Raw genomic sequence first — 18,295 nt, 5'->3', positions numbered from 1 at the left:
TACGGAGTCTTTAAAAATGAGATATTTGGAAGTGCTAAATAGGTATAATTCAGTCAAATTTCTTAAAACAAATTGAAGTACTTACTAAGGATAATGAAGAAAACGACAATAAAAGAAATTAGTTCTTTATTTTTTAAATGCTTTCACATATTGTAATATTACATATTTTTAAGTACTTATCTAAAACAAAACTGTCCGTGCACATAATTTTCAGTAAAACGTTTTGAAAGCCTGAACGTAGGGCTCGATTCAACGCACTTTCACCACACTTTCACGAGAACTATAAACTTCACACGATTATCAACAAAATGAACTAATTAAGTAATTTTAACGTAAATAAACTTCACCGTTCACGTATAGTCGCCGCCATTTTATGACAGAATTATCAAATACAAATTACAAAAAAAAAGTTAGTCAATGTTACCAATTAATAAATCATATTTAACACTTTTCATGTAAATTAAATAAGACGTTTTCAGTATTTTATTTAGTTAGACGCACTATTTTTTTATGTAAAATATTTTCCTGAATAATTATAGTTCTAGATAAGATAGGTACTGAATTAAAAATCTGAGATTATTGTTCTAATTCATTTAAACTTTGAATAAAGAAAGGTTTTCATTTGCCTTATTTTACTGCATTGATTTCATATAGGACAACACTGAGAAGCTTTCAGAAGATGTTGCAAGTTTATTAATTTGATACCATATGAAGCGATTGAAATCGCAAAATTATTAATTATTGGAATTTGAAAAAAAGTAAGACATGCATTCGATCTATTAAAATAAAACAATGTTTAAAGAATAATTTCCATTTATTTAAATATCTTTATTCACTTTGCAAAAACTTCGGAAAGTGCGATGCCATCTTTTGGGGATTTAATATAAACTTATTTAAATAAGTTTTTACTCGCCAAAGTATAGATCGCGTGGCTTTCTTTAATAAATGTCAGTTTGTTCTAAGTGTCCCCCCCCTGTCTTTGGTTCAGACGTTGTAACTTGTTTGATTCAATTCGTCTTTCGAGCATATTTCCATATTTCTACGTAAAAATATGTTATTGAGTGGTTTATTTATTACAACAGAGAAATATTAGGATTTTCTCTTGGATATAATATTGTACAAAATGGAGCCTCCATCAATGGACACGATATACCAGGCCATCAGCGCCTTGTATGATAATGATAATACAAGTGAAAAAGAAAAGGCTTCGCTCTGGCTGGAAGAAGTGCAAAAATCTGTAAGTATTTAGTTTTTTTTTTTAATCACTGTTAGTATATTTAACTTCAATTCGAGCGTTACAAAAAAATTATAACCAAATCCATTATAAATTTCAGATTCATTCATGGAAAGTAGCTGATGAGCTTTTACAACAGAAAAAGAATGTGCAATCGTGTTATTTCGCTGCACAAACTATGAGATCTAAAGTGCAACATAATCTATCTGAACTGCCAGAAGATGCCATAATATCCCTGAGAGATTCACTTGTGTCTCATTTGGAAACCGTGTCTCCTGATGTCAGTTCTGCTATTTTGACACAACTCTCCTTAGCTCTAGCAGATTTAGCTCTACAAATGCCAAACTGGAAAAATTGTGTTAGTGACCTCATTAAACTATTTTCAAATAAAAATAACTTTGCTCTGCTAGAAATATTGACTGTATTACCTCAAGAAATCGATTCGTCAAACTTAAAACTAGGTGAAAATCGTCGTGAGGAAATAAAAACTGAGCTGCGAGGGAATTCGCAGATAGTGGTCATGTTTCTTAAAGAGTGTATATCTAGCTCACATAACTCTAATGTAGCGTTAAAAATAATTAGGTGTATGACCTCATGGTTGCAAGTGAAAGCTATAAACATACAAGAGTTGCCACAAAATCCTGTTATAGGTCTATGTTTACAAGTGTTAAGAGACTATACGACTATTTACTTGTTACATGACGCTGCAACAGATTGTATATGTGCGATATTACATTGTTTAGAGGAGAATAACAATAATGATGATGTGGAAAGGTTAATGTTCGATAGTGTATCAGCTTTGGAAGAGAGCTATCATCTCGCGGTAGCTCATGAAGAGGAAGAGAAGGCAGCTAACTTTGCGAGACTGTTCACTGAGCTTGGAGAAACCTTTTTAGAGAAGATAATCATCAGCACTTCTAATGGGATGGTGCACTTTGCAATGAGATCCTTAGAGTTAGCTCTTGTGTGTGTTGGCCACCATGACTATGATGTAAGTACAGTTATTTTGTCCTTGTGATAACTTTCACTTAATTTGTTTACTTGTATATTTCATATATGATCACATGTAAAAAATGAGCTGTTTAGACTGTACCAAATTGTATTAGAGTGAAACAAAAATATTAGAAAAATGTATACCTACTATAAATTAGTGTAAGTAACATGTAATTTATCTTTTCTAGGTAGCGGAAATAACATTCAACCTATGGTACCGTTTATCAGAAGAAGTGTATCAGAGAGACTACCAGCCACTGACGGATGCTTTTAAACCTCACATAGAGAGGCTGATTGAGGCCCTCGCTCGGCACTGCCAGTGTGAACCTGATGATACTAATTTGCCGGAAGAAGGTGATGAATTCTATGTGAGTAAATATATTCTTATTGATGTAGTTCATATACATTATGCATATTGGTATTTCTTATGTATATTATTTAAGCATAATTTTTTAGTGATGGTTAAAAATAAAATAAGAAAGTTATGAAAGTTTCTGGAACACAAAATCAATAAAATAAATGCAATGCTTACTTTAATTCCTCTTGAAATAGATAATTTCATTTTACATTTTTCTTGTACACAATTTAATGCCTCAGCCCCTGGAATCACAGACACAATAGAAAATCTATTGTGTCGTGGTCTCATTGGGCCGCTCGGTGGTCAATTTTAAATTTACTTTACTTTTAAAATAGAAATACAGAAACGCAGTTTATGAGATAAAATGCTCTAAAATGGAAACAATTTTCGAAATTAACCTTAGTTCACAATTACCCCTATGTAATGTGCATGTGGGAATACACTGTTGCATGATACTAATTGGATAATACAGTTTTAACACCTTCATACAAGACTCACACATTTTAGTTGCATAACTGTATAAAGGGTGTCTTGGGTACGATTGGAATTTATGGATTTGCATACAAAAACATAAAAATACTTATTAATAAATACTAGCTGCGCTCCGCGGCTTAACCCGCGTGGCTCTGTTCCTGTTGGTCTTAGCGTGATGATATATAGCCTATAGCCTTCCTCGATGAATGGGCGATATAACATCAAAATAATTTTTCAAATCGGATCACTAGTTCCTGAGATTAGCGCGTACAAACAAACAAACTCTTCATATATGTTTCTTTATAGTTTTATACTAGTGGTCCGCCCCGGCTTCGCCCGTGGTACATATTTCGCAATAAAAGTTAGCCTATGTCCTTTCTCGGGTATCAAAATATCTCCATACCAAATTTCATGCAAATTGGTTCAGTAGTTTAGGCGTGATTGAGTAACAGACAGACAGACAGAGTTACTTTCGAATTTATAATATTAGTATGGATTATACAGATGACAGATATATATTTTCGTAAGAAAGAGTTCACAGGGCAAACATAATTTATGCAATACTTACTATTTATATCATTTTCAACAATCGCCAAAAACTGGTGACCTATATGGAGATGAGATAGTTTTGTTTCTCTGATCCACCTATCAATAGTGTCTATTTTTGAGTTATGAAAAAACTTGCTTGCTCTGCCATAAACTAATGTTTGCATATCAAATTGATTTTATTTGTGTAGACTTTTACAATTGTAATTGTTACTTTTATATAACATCTGATTCAGAATGGATATTTTACAGAGTAGAATCAACATCTGGGCAGTACTTTTTATAGTTTTACAATACATAATATTTTTCGTCTTTATCCAAAACCAAAAATCATTAAAATAGTTTAGTCTTTGCATTTGGCAAGGGCTTTCCCTCAATAATGTTAAATAAAATATTTGCATATAAACACCGAGTTTTTCTATTTCTCCACTAATCAAACTTATTATGTTACATTTTTTTTGCTTATTGTTTCCACATTGACACACATCATAAAACATTGTATTGGAAGTTGCAATTAGCCACATTTGAATCACAAATTGAAGTAATTGCTTTAATTTCCATGTTTGAAAATTGATGTTGGTGTAAATTGATTGTAATTCTTTTGATTTAATTTTGGATATGTCTTTGCTACTTACTTTTATAATAGGTTCTTGCAACTAAACATAGTAGGAACTAAGAGTATCTCAAACCATATAAAAATTTAATAAAACTGCAACTGACTAAAAATTGCAAATATAAGTTTTCTGAATGAGTCCAACTGCATTCTATAAAATATTTTTTTTATTAATTTAAATTTCTTTGTATTTTTATTCATCATTCTTCAACATATGGAAAAAAGTAAATGTTTGATTTTTGTTAACGTTTTTGAATTTGTATGCAGGAATTCCGAGTGAAAGTGATGGAGCTGATAAAGGACGTGGTTTTCATCGTGGGCTCGGGCGCGGTGTTCCGGCAGATGTTCGCCACGCTGCAGGCAGACCTGCCCTGGGAGCAGACGGAGGCTGCCCTGTTTATTATGCAAGCAGTCGCTAAGAATATTCTGCCGTGAGTTGGTTTCTGATGATGTTTTTTGCACTTGATTTGAAAATTTTCTTTTGTTATTCATTTGAAAAGGTTTTGTTTTGTTGTAGCCTTAATAAGATTTATAAGTCAATGAATAATTATTTTAGGTTATTTTTTCCAAATTTCTTGTCCTTGCCCCGTAGTTGTTCTTATTTATGACCATTTCGCTAAGGAAATGAGGTTTTTTATTTCTCTTGATGGTATTTTTCTGTTTGTCTGTCTCAGGGAGGAGTACGAGTACGTGCCGAAGGTGGTGGAGGCGATCCTGTCGATGCCGGAGGGCTCGCACCTGGCGGTGCGGCACACGTGCCTGCAGCTGCTGGGCGAGCTGTGCGAGTGGGTGGAGCGCCACCCGCAGTGCCTGGAGCCCTGCCTGCGCTTCCTCGTGCGCGCGCTGCTGCACCCCAAGCTGGCCTACGCGGCCGCCACGGCGCTGCAGGTGAGCGGAGCCCTAGCGGAGCCCTACCACCAGCGAGAGACAATATGTGTGGTGGTACCCACTGCTGAATGATGTGGAAAATGAATCAAATACGTGGACGTGATGACAGAAATTAACGTAAACAAAAAAAATTTAGCGACTAAGGACTCTAATATTGCCAAAATTCTGATTTTGATAATTATATAGCAGTGCAGCTGTGAGATTTTTTCAGTTAAGTGTGATTTTATATCACATGTGTGGTATAGATATGTGTGATATAACTGTATGTGGTCATGTGTAATGTGAAGGAATATCAATGAAAACTTAATTCCGGGCACAATTGCAGAACATCTGCAAAGCGTGTCGGCGCGAGGCGTCGTGCCACGTGGCGGTGGTGGTGGAGGCCGCTCGGGCTGCGGACCAGCTCGCGCTGCCCATACACACCGCTGCTGCTCTCATGAGGGCACTCGCTGCAGCCATATCGAGGTTGCCGCATGATCAGGTGACGAAATAATCAATATTTTCTTCTCTTACCTATAATCGTGTCACTATGTTAATTACAAAAAAAAATCCTCAAAAAAATTTTTTTGCATATCGGTTAGGTCTGACAAAATTTATTTTTCGTACTTCTACCTGATTGAAATAAGGCAAAAAACGTTTGCCGGGGCAGATAGTCGATATTTATATAAATAAATCCCTATTTCCCATGTTCATCATGCGTAAATAACTGAACCCATTTCGATAATATTCTTATCATTCTGTTAGTTAAGCCGCTACCATAGTGTGTAGACGTTCCCCTACCCTCCTCCCCATTGCGTATTCTTCACGTGTGGCATCACATCATCCCTCCCCTCCCCTATTACCTTTACACTGTTATCATAGTGTTTTTTGTGATCTCCTCCCACCTCTTCCCCTTATTTGAAATGAAATGAAATGAAATACGTTTATTATGGATACATAAAAGATACAAATAAAATAAAACAAGAAACTTAAATCTAACTTAAATATATGTATGCCACAAAAGGCCTGCCACTCAGTGCAATACACTGATTTTCAGTGGTTGCCTTAGGATGCCTTGCTGACAGTGGATGTATGTATTTCTACGTACCATTACATGCATTGCCTTATGCTGCAGTTGTGCCAAGCGATGCGCGAAGCTGTCGGCGCTCAAATAGCCGGTCTCCAAGCCCAGCTGGGGTCAAGTGGCCCCGCCAAGCGGGGCTCCCCCTCGGACCCGGCGGTGTGGCTGGACCGCATCGCAGCCCTGTTCCGCGACGTGGACGTGCAGCCCCCGCCGGCGGAGCACCCGTGCCTGCCCGCCTTCCAGGACCTGTGGCCCGTCGTGCACCAGGTTATGGTCAAGTGGGTATATGTGTTAATTCTAATCAAATGACTAATGTAAAAATGATAAACTTGATTGTGAGTTAGACAGAGGTGTTTTCGTTAAAATTACATTCAATTCATGTAGGTTTAGGAGTTTTGGTGATTTAAATGACATTTAATTTAATAATAATAATGCTAAACTTTTTATTCTGCATTACTGAGTTTTAATAATTTTAATGTGCTATTTTTATTTGTAAAAATATGTTTTCATTGATTATTTTAACAAACTTAAACAACAGTTTTTAATAACTCAGCCTCCGAAACCACAGACACAATAGAAAATCTATTGTGTCATGGACCGATCGGGCTGCTGGGGGCTCAATAGGTTAAAACCTTAACTATATCAGTTTTATAATTATTATTCTCATGTTTCATCATAAAAAATATAGAATTTGCCAATTACAAAAAAAATGTATTATTTTTATGTATGAAAAATTATCTATTAATTCCTTTTTTTTATTATATTTTCTCAACATTTGGCCCGTATATAACACTAGCTTACCGCCCGCGGCTTCGCCCGCTTTGTCTAAAACCTAAAAAATTATATACTAAAACCTTCCTCTTGAATCACTCTATCTATTAAAAAAAACCGCATTAAAATCCGTTGCGTAGTTTTAAAGATTTAAGCATACAAAGGTACATAGGGACAGAGAAAGTGACTTTGTTTATTTATTTATTTATTTATTTCATTAAGGATCACCAAAATGACATACACTGATACATAGATAAAAGCATTAAAGTAATTACAATCGTAGACATAGTGCTGTCACAATTATAGGCATCCACCACTAACAAATACAACATTATATCCAAATCCAAGACACACAGTCTGCAGCTAACTGCAGATTAGGTAAAAAATACACATATACATAATACATAAATCCAATTTTGACGGCAAAATAATCAAATAATGTTAAAATAAAACTACATTTAATCAACTGGGTTTTGGCAAAGGTTCAATCGAGAGCAATTCCTTTTTAATTTTATGTACAGTATTTGAGAAAATGTCAATAGTCTTGTTATTTTCAGAAACTATATTATTATATTCTTTGGTAAGGCGAGAAATGCCTGAATAATGGCCTAGATTACTATTGTTGTTTTTTACTATGTAGTGATACATCAGTAACTTGTATCACAGGCACTCCCGCGACGGTCGTATAATGGAGCGCGCCTGCCGCTGCGTCCGGTTCTGCGTGCGCGGCACCGGCCGGGCCGCCGCCGCGCTCCTGCCCACTGTCGCCAGTGCACTAGCCGACCTCTACGCGACGTCACCACACAGCTGCCTGCTGTATCTTAGTGCAGTGCTAGCCGATGCGCTGGGAGGGCCAAGAACTGCTCAACCCTTAGCGCATTTGTTACATGCCCTGCTGCCTCCAGCGTTGGAATTGTTGAAGCAGCCGGATGGACTGAAGAATAACCCGGATACAGTGGACGATCTGTATAGATTGTGTATACGGTAAGTTGGCGAATAAACCTCAATTAACATGAGTTAGAATATAACTCACAAGTTCTATCCTATTCCATCATTTCCATAATGGCCATTGTGTACGGCATAATTGTCATTCCATAAGCAAATCGTGTGTTGTATTTGCGACAAAATAAATATTTTATCTCTATTAAATTTAAAGCATTTGAATCAAATTATAATTTTAAATATTAATACTAACCAAAATAAAGTTTAGTTTTTCAGATAATCTTATGTAAAGCTAACAAAACTGAATTATAACTTATTTAAAAAAAAGAATTTCAAAACTAACCACTAACAGCTTTAAAGTTGCATATATTATAAACTAGCTGTGCCCCGCGGTTTCACCCGCATGGCTCCGCTCCTGTTGCTCTTGGCGTGATGATATATAGACTATAGCCTTCCTCAATAAATAGGCTATCTAATACCCAAATATTTTTTTAATCGGACCAGTAGTTCCTGAGATTAGCGCGTTCAAACAAACAGACAAACTCTTCAGCTTAATAATATTAGTATAGATATATTAGAGAAAAAAAACATCACTTTATTATTTAAAAAAATGTCACAGCATAAAAACCACCTATTTATTTCCCAGCTACCTCCAACGCATCCCTACGGAGTTCGTGGACTCTGGGTGTGCGGCGGCGGTGTTCGAGTGCGGCATCATGGCGGTGAAGCTGGACCACCGGGACGCCAACTGCTCCCTCATGAAGTTCCTGTACGACGTGCTCAAGCTGGCCAACGACGATATGCAGACGCCGCTTGGTTGTGAGTATTAGTATAGGAGGAATAAGGGTTTTTGTAGATAAATTGTCCCTGAAATTCCGAAAACTTTCCCTTAATAACTCAGGCCCCGGAATCATAGACACAATAGAAAATCTATTGTGTCGTGGACCGATCGGGCCGCTTGGGGCTCAATGGGCTAAAAAATAAATTATTGTGTGAAAATTTTTGACTTTGATGCTCTCTTTTTAAGCAGATAACTTCTTAAAAAAAGGTAAACTTCTTTAGAAAAATTCAAAGATACCAAAATCGGCGCGTTACTAAGGACTGCATGACGTATTGCCATGACGTGATTTTTAAATTTACTCTCAACATGCCTAAAAAAGTTTCACTTCAAAAGCTTCTTTGTATCAGTCAATCAGCGCCATTTATTGGTTACTTATATGGTCTTACTGCTAATACAGAATGGATCGAAAAATATCTTAATTAGCTATAAATGATAGAATTTTTACTATTCTAGTTTCAGTATCTTAAATATAGAAACAATATTTGTTATCCAAATAGACTTCTCTATTAATTTCTCGTATAAATGTGTTGTGTCAAAAATTCAGTATTTCTGTTTTCAGCTAAAGTAAACGCAATTATATCTCAATACGGTGAAGAACTAACATACGCGTTGTTGGAAGCGTCTGTTCTATATCTCCACTCATACATGTTAAGCGAAGTAAGTGATTTACCATTTGTATAACTTAGATAAAGCATTGGTTCTTGTGTAGAACCTAGTGGAACACCAAAACGAAATTACGGGATATTTTCATTTCTGTAAGAATTGCTAGTTATATATCGAAGAAATTTGTATTTTACAAGTAAATAATTGTTTTAATATTTCATTATTGTTTTTTCTTAATTATTTCAAAGTATAAGTAATAGTTTGGGCCTGAATGAAACATTGCTAAAGAGTTCGATCGATATAAATTACTTTTTTTCGAGGGTAGGTGTGTGCCTAGATTAACGTATTTTTCTGTGCTCTCGAAAATAATTGTATTTTTAATATTTAAAGTGTTTAATAAGTGTGAATTTATGGCTGAGTAAGATCTGTACCTACCAGCAACATATTTCCTTAAGTTATTTCATAAAACTATTCACAACTTTCAAATATTAATCAACCACTAACTCACAATGGACTCTATCAAGCAATCACTGACAGAGATGACTGAATTATTCACCTCAAAGATGGCAGAGTTTGAAAAAAACCTACATGGAGCAGCACCAACTTCACCTAATTCAAATGTTGTGTCTTCTGAATTTTATGAATTCCGTTCTTTTGTGATGACCTCGCTGAAGACTTTGCACGCACAAGTTGAGTTACTTTTTAAAATATCCGACCAGCAGGAAACTCGATCTCGCCGCAAAATGCTACTTGTGCATGGAGTTACTGAGGAGAGAAAAGAAGATACCGCTGCACTGGTCGCTAAAGTGCTCGCTGACCGGCTTCAAAAACCTGATGTTGTACCCGAAAGCTTTAGTCGCTGTCATCGTTTGGGTCGTGGCAATACCGATAAGCCCCGGCCTATTGTAGTCAAATTTAAAAGTCTGCCAATGAGGGATCATGTTTGGTTCTCTAAAACTTGCTTCAAGAACACGGGTATTACCATCTCTGAGTATCTCACAAAAGCCAGGCATGACACTTTTATGGCTGCACGCAAGAAGTTTGGTATTCCAAGGTGTTGGACGCTTGAGGGGAGTATTATCATCCGGACCTCTGATGGAGTTCGCCACAGAGTTGTTTCATCCGAGGACCTTGATCTTATCGCTTGTGATAGCACTGAGCTATCTGCTGCTACATCCAACAACACTAAAGATACCAAGGGGACAACCGGCTCTCGAACGAGGCGTCCTAAAAAGTAAAAGTAAATTTCAAATCTATGAGGTTATACCACCCATTAGGTACTTATTATATTTCTTTTTAATTTCACTCTTGCTTCTTTTGTTCATGATCTGTTTATTTCGTTCACTTCATAATTATTTTATCTGTGGTATTTTACCTCTTAGCTTTTTACCCTCTTTACCTATTATGTAATTACTTTCATGTTTACTTTTGTATCTCTCATATTTCAAACTAACTTGTCAAAATATGTCAATTGTCATTTCATTGTTGTGATTGTCAGCTGTCACCTGTCAGATATAGACTAGATGTTAGTAGTTGTCAACTCAATTATTGTTGCCATTTGTGAATTATTATTATTTTTTATTTTTTTTAACGTTCCATTAATATGTTTTATGTGATTTAAGTATGTATTACTTTCAAATGCTGCTGGCGGGTATAGGAAAATTTCATATTTATATTTTATTTTCTCTTTATTCAAATTTACTTTTATATTTTTCTCTTTCTGTATATTATACATATATTTATTTATTATACTTACTTAAATATAATTTACAAATATTGCTCTATTAAATGATACAGATTGCAGTGATTCCTATCATACTTTATCCAGCTCAAATAACAGCTTCAATGATAGTTTCCATAGCACAGAGTATTTACCACTCGACAAAACGCTTGCTTCCACTTTTTCCAATGTTCCTAACAACCTTAATCTTATCCATATAAATGCGCAAAGTATTCCGGCCCACTTCAATGATTTGCTTGCATCTTTTTCCAATGCTCCCATCCATGCCCTTCTTATTTCTGAAACATGGCTTAAACCCTGCCTTTCTTCCGTTGCCTATTCCCTTCCTGGTTTTAATTTGATACGTAACGACCGCACCGGCCGTGGAGGGGGTGGAGTTGCTATTTACTTACGCAACGACATACCGTTTTCTATCGTCAGCACTTCTCCTCAGCCACCGCCAGATGATGCGGCCGAGTATATCCTATTGGAATTAAATATTTCGAGTAAAAAAATCCTTTTAGGTGTTTTCTATGTTCCCTCTCTCCTTGTCAATTATTTCCATAACTTTGAAACTATCCTTGAAAACCTACGCCCTCTCTATGAACACGTACTGATTATGGGTGATTTCAATACTTGTCTCTTGAAAAATGATGCCCGTAGTCATAAACTTTCCTCTGTTGTTTCCTCTTGTGATTTAAACATACTTCCTCTTAATCCTACCCACTCTGCTCCTGGCTGTAATCCTTCTTTCCTAGATTTAATTATTGTCTCTTCCACTAGCCATGTTTCGAAACACGGGCAATGTTCCGCCGACGCCTTTTCCTTTCATGACCTAATCTTCCTGTCATACCTCCTACGTCCTCCTAAAAAGAAGCACAAGGTTCTGCTACAGCGTAATTTTCGTGATATGAACTTAGAACGTCTATGTGAAGATGCACAAAAAATAGATTGGTCTCCCGTTTTCTCTGCCGACACAGTGACAACTAAAGTTGATGTCTTCAACACTATTATTGTAAAATTGTACGACGTCCATGCACCCATTAGAGCTATTAAAATGAAACATGCCCCGGCTCCTTGGCTTACTGATGAGCTGAAATCGCTTGTTCACAAGAAGAATTTAGCTAAATCAAGGTTCAAGCAGAACAACTCAGACTTCAACCGGGAGAAATATAAAACTCTTCGTAATCGCTGCAATACGATGTGTAGAGACGCGCAACGACGCCACTTCCATAAATCTGTTGAGAACGGCAACACAAGTAGTACCTGGAAATTTCTTAAATCCCTTGGAGTTGGCAAATCTAATACTAATATTCCTCTCAATACCAACCTGAACCAATTAAATAAATACTTTACTTCTTCGGTTGCTCCTCTAGATAGCAACACTAAGTTTGATACTATTAACTTTCTTTTATCTTTGCCGACCCCTAGTTTTCCTCCGTTCAATTTCTCATCGTTCACTGACAGTGATATTAAAAAGAACATATTGTCCATTGCTTCGAATGCTTTGGGCTGTGATGGCATTGGCCGTACTATGATCCTACCTATCCTTGACATAGTCACTCCTATCATATCACATATCCTCAATTTCTCCATTTCAACCGCTAGCTTCCCCGATAGTTGGAAGGACGCTCATGTAGTTCCTCTCCCGAAAAAGATTAACCCTTCCAGCTTTTCCGATTATCGTCCCATTTCAATCCTGCCCTTCCTTTCAAAAATCCTCGAGAAACTAGTACAGCAACAGCTGTGCCTTTTTCTAACGAAACACTCCTTATTAGATCCTTTACAATCCGGTTTCAGAGCCGGTCATAGTACGGTCACTGCGCTTGTCAAGGTTACAGATGATATTCGTCTGGCAATGGATAATAAACAACTAACAATTCTTACTCTTATAGACTTTTCCAATGCTTTCAACACCGTTGATTTCGATATATTGTTGGCATTGCTGAGTTCTCTTAATATATCTCCTGCAGTGATCGACTGGTTTCGTAGTTATCTACATGGTCGCCGGCAGTGTATCCGTGTTGATAATAATTTTTCAACTTGGTGCGATATCACTGCTGGCGTACCTCAAGGCGGCGTGTTGTCACCACTCCTTTTTAGCGTATTTATTAATTCAATAACTTGTAAATTATCTTCTCTCTACCATCTATACGCAGACGATTTACAAATTTACACCCATGCAAGTCTTGAGCATCTTGAACAAGCTGTTGAGTGTATCAATAAAGATCTGCGTGCTATTGTGACATGGGCTCATCAGTATGGACTTAAAATTAACCCAACGAAAACGCAAGTAATAGTAATAGGCAGTCCTCACTTCATATCTAGAGTTTCTTTTGAAGACCTGCCTGCAATTACTATCGATGGTGTTGATGTTGACTACAGTCCGACGGTTAAAAATCTCGGCATATGGTTTGACCAAACTCTATCGTGGACAGAACACGTACAACAGGTAAGCCGTAAGATCTTTGGGGTTGGTTCGATGTTAAGACGACTGCGCAATTTTCTACCAAAACCCACGAAAATTTTGCTCGCGCAGTCTTTGCTTCTTTCTATCCTTGACTACGCTGATGCAAGCTATTTAGACCTTACTGAGGAGCACCTTAACAAGTTGGAACGTCTTCAAAATTTTGCAATTAGATTTATCTTTGGTTTACGTAAATTCGACCATATCTCCGATTTCCGCTCACAGCTCAGATGGCTTCCTATCCGTCTTCGCCGGAATATGCATATCCTTTCCTTATTATACTCCATCCTTTTTGATCCTAGAACTCCTTCCTACTTGAAAAAAAGATTTGTGTTTATGGGGTCTTCTCATGAACTCAATCTCCGTTCCTCCAACAATCTAACGCTTCGTATGCCTGTTCACACTTCCAAATTCTACGATTGCTCTTTTACCGTACAAGCCGTAAGATTGTGGAACTCTCTCCCGACAACGATCAGGCAAGCCCAATCTTTATATAGTTTTAAAACTCTTGTTAAGAACTACTATCTATCTCTTTAATGCTGTTTGTCTATGTTCTTTGCTGATTTAGTTATATTCTATTTATGTAAATTTATTTTCCTCTCTTCTAATATTTGTATTCCTATACTGCTCATTTCTCCTTTGTTTTTGTATAATATTATTTGATTCTTAAGTTATCTATCTATGTATAATTACAGTTCCTTGTATATGTATGTATTTATGCACTATCTACCTTTTTACTGATTTATTTTTCCTATATCCCAAGGTTGCCTGGAAGAAATCGCTTTTAAGCGATAAGGCCGCCAAATTGTACATTTATTATAATAATATCGTTTCTGTAAATTTTGTTTTTGTGTGCAATAAAGTGTTTTCTATCTATCTATCTATCTTACATTTATAGAGTTATATGTCTGCTTGTGCAGGGGGCAGGGTTATTAGAACTTAAGTAGATTATATTATATAAATTTATATTATGTTAAATAATTTCAAAATAAATGTGGAACTATAATCATTGTAAGGTTTAAACCCTGCCACCTGCACAAGCAGGAATGAAACTCTATAAATGTAACTTCATCATCATCATCATCAGCCCGTATACGTTCCCACTGCTGGGACACGGGCCTCCTATGAGGGTACAGGCCATAATCCACCACGCTGGCCAAGTGCGGGTTGGCGGATGACACATGTCGTCGAACTTTTTAATTCTTCGACATGTCGGTTTCCGCACGATGTTTTCCTTCACCGTTAGAGCAGTGGTGATGTTACAATATGTTCAGATAAATTGAAAAATCAATTTATTTTCTGCGCGCTCGCCTGGTCTCGAACCCCGGACTTTTCGATTCGAAGTCCTTGGTCTCACCAATGAGCCGTGGTCCAATATTGATCGAATTCTTTAGACATGTGTCATATTTATATCTTAATCTAATTTGTATGGATGTATGGATATTTGTTACTCTTTCATGTAAAAACTACTGAACCGATTACAATGAAATTTAGCACACATATAGAGGGTAACTTGGATTAACACATAGGATAGTTTTTATCCCGGAAATCCCACGGGAACGGGAACTATGCGGGTTTTCCTTTGAAAACGCGGGCGAAGCCGCGGGCGGAATGCTAGTATATATATTTTTACATGTATTAATGTATATGTCTCTCCTACTGCTGGGTGTTCACAGTGAAAACACCATAAGGAGACATTTTCATGTACATATTTTTAGTTAATAAGATTTGTTTTGTTTTATATATCTCTGTCTTTGTCTCTGTATGTTTTCCAGTAAAGAAAATAAAACTAAATAAAAGTATGCCGTGTGTGCAGGTGGCGGAGGTGGTGCTGGAGCTGATCTCGTGGCAGAAGCGCGCGGGCGTGGAGTGGGTCGGCCCCGCGCTCGCCCGCCTGCCCGCAGCACGCGCCTGCGCCACGCACCAGCAGTGCTGGCAGTTCCACCACCTCGCGCTCAAGTATGCACACACACAAAAACAAAAACACACTCGTACACATGCACACATATACGCAAACCATTACACTCGTACACATGCACACATATACGCAAACCATTACACTCGCACACATGCACACATATACGCAAACCATTACACTCGCACACATGCACACATATACGCAAACCATTACACTCGTACACACGCACACAGACGTGTATACACGCACACAGGCTCGTATACACGCAACAGACGTGTATATACGCATACAAGCGTGTATGTGTACTCACAGGCGCGTTAACATGCACACAGCCTCGTATACACACACACAGGCTCGTATGCACGCACACAGACGCGTATACACGTTCACAGGCTCGTATACACGCACACAGGCTCGTATAAACGCACACAGACTCGTATAAACGCACACAGGCTCGTATACACGCACACATGGAGGACGAACGATGGAGTTTCGTAAATCATCTTTTAGTCGCCTTCAACATACAAACATGATATGAATCTTAATTTTTAAACATAACATTATGTTATTCTAAATAACTGTAATTCTTAGTTTTTAATTGTATTTATTCTCCTTTACAGAGCTGAAAAGTGCAAAGAAGCAACTCGACTGCTCCGCGACTTCGCTCGTCTATACCGATAAATATCCCTTCGCCAATAAATCATCTCCCGAGACCAGCATCAGGACTCACGACTGATCCCAATCTGAGCAAATTCGACCCTCAATATATTGTTATAAATATTCGTCTCTTAAATTCAAAATTTTATCATTTTTCTCGAAGAATTAGATGTAGAGAATAGTTGTTACTTTCAAGTGATATAACGGTTTTAAGGTTCAATAGTTTAAGATCAGCTTTTATTTCTCAAGTCTCATCGATTTTTAATTTAAGTGACGAACTATGACTATTGATTGGTGTATATCAAATTAGTAAGCAATTATATTATAAAAATATAGAAAAACTGTTAAAAGAATTATATCATGATGTCGAGATTTTTTTTACAATTGTTTCCGTCAAAATACGTTTTGACTTTGATATCTTTCAAATGAAAGAGACAGATATAGGTAAGTAAACACCTTTAATTGATAGAATATATTTTGTTATATACATACTCTGTTCTATTGTGATAAACCCCTCACTGTAATTGTAAATATTTATTAAATTTACTTTTATCACAATATTTTCTGCTGTTTTCTTTATTCCGCTCACCCCATCCTTCAGGATGAACACACAAAAAAATTAAATTCGGAATTTAATTTTTGAGAATTTTTTTAAGAGAAATTCAATGATAAAAACTTGCACAGAAAAATATACCTATATATAACCTAAACAACACTAAGGGTTGGTTGCATCATTTATTTATTTATTTTTATTTAAAACCATGATAATTTAGCAATAACAAATATGTTTTAGTAACAGTCAGGGAAAATATGAGTTGCACCATTTGACAGCTCCCGTTATTGTTAACGTTAAATAACTGACAGAGGCCTCAAATAGAACGAATGGAAGAAGACTTTGGTAACTTTAACTATGCTAAAAATAGGCTGGTGTAACCCATTTCGCTATCACTGTAAAAATCACCGCTACAGGCTACTGTTATTGTTACATTTAACATTAACCTTAACTATAACCAAGCCTAACTATGCTAAAAAAAGGCTGGTGCAACCCATTAACCCATAGGTTCTCTATTGTAAACATTAAAAGTCACCGTTACCTAAAATATGGGGCAACCAAGCCTTATTTTTGTAAGAGGAATAATTTGGGCATCTCGTCAAAAAATTGTGGAAAATTGCCATTTGCCACAATTATGTCGTCCTTGAAAACTTAATTAACTAATACGTAATTCTATCAAACGAAAAGAGAGTCAGTCGGCTTTTGTGCGGCATAGTGTCTAGTCAAAAGTATAGTCTTTTTAATTCTACCCACAACATAGCATCATTATATTATTATTATGTGTGAACTACTTGTCGGAAATCGAGAAAACACGTTTTTTTATTCACTTAAACGTTAAGCCCCCTACTCCCAGTCCGACTTCATATCGACCGTGATGTTTTTTCCTCAGTAAAATACCATAAATTACCTTCTCATCCATAATTACACTAGCTGTTTCCCGCGGTTTCACGCGCATTGCTCCGCTCCTGTTGCTCTAAGCGTTATGATAGCCTTCCTCGATAAATGGGCTATCTAACACAGACAGAAATTTTCTAATCGGTCGAGTAGTTCCTGAAATTAGCGCGTTCAAACAAACAGTATAGATTATACTACGCTAGTAACTCCATCTAACAATTTGGGTTGTATCTAAATCTGTAAGTTAGGTACCTAATTCTAACAGCATAGGGCAGCAAATGAGAATTGAGAGGTGCGCAATAGTAGCAGCTTGGTATATGAACACTCCGAATGATTTTTTTTTATTCAGTGTTATCCCTAAAAAATATATCGTGCATTGCAAACACCGGATACGATTGTTCACCGCAAGTTCACCATTGATATTTAAACCAATTTAAACTTTGTCTCTATGCATTTCGTACCTAATAAAATTACGTTGAGCTGATAATGTAATTTGAATGCGCATTTTGTGTTAACTATTTTCTATTTTTTGTTAACTTTTGTACTTGTGCTTTCGTAAAAATTAAACATTGTAAATAATAATTCGCGTGTGACTGTTGCGACACAAAGATACCTATAACATCTTGAAGAATTTTTTTGCTCTTATCATGACTATATTTTTATTGTAAGTGAATCAACATGTTCAGAAACTTTTGTATGTCAAGTTCGACAAGGGCAGAACATGTTTTATGTGCGTAATAAAAGTTAAAATGAAATAAAA

At 36.6% G+C, this 18,295-nt stretch overlaps 2 protein-coding genes across 2 annotated transcripts; both read left to right on the top strand.

The window, feature by feature from the left end:
• Positions 1–988: 988 nt before the first annotated feature.
• On the top strand, positions 989–16,648 carry LOC123693608 (transportin-3). The gene is made up of 12 exons (XM_045638790.1): positions 989–1,237; positions 1,335–2,225; positions 2,416–2,595; positions 4,486–4,649; positions 4,893–5,106; positions 5,432–5,587; positions 6,221–6,447; positions 7,607–7,924; positions 8,529–8,701; positions 9,283–9,380; positions 15,330–15,472; positions 16,052–16,648. The coding sequence occupies exons 1-12, from the start codon at positions 1,124–1,126 to the stop codon at positions 16,110–16,112; spliced, it is 2,739 nt and encodes a 912-aa protein (XP_045494746.1). The 5' UTR covers positions 989–1,123; the 3' UTR covers positions 16,113–16,648.
• Positions 9,649–10,765, top strand: LOC123693609. The gene has a single exon (XM_045638791.1). It carries the CDS (start codon positions 9,836–9,838, stop codon positions 10,562–10,564), a length of 729 nt encoding a protein of 242 aa, XP_045494747.1. The 5' UTR covers positions 9,649–9,835; the 3' UTR covers positions 10,565–10,765.
• Positions 16,649–18,295: the final 1,647 nt, after the last annotated feature.

The sequence above is a fragment of the Colias croceus genome, chromosome 8 (assembly GCF_905220415.1).
Source record: "Colias croceus chromosome 8, ilColCroc2.1".
Lineage (NCBI taxonomy): Eukaryota > Metazoa > Arthropoda > Insecta > Lepidoptera > Pieridae > Colias > Colias croceus.
Note: the sequence above shows the minus strand (reverse complement) of the source record. Positions and strands in the feature narration are given on the sequence as shown.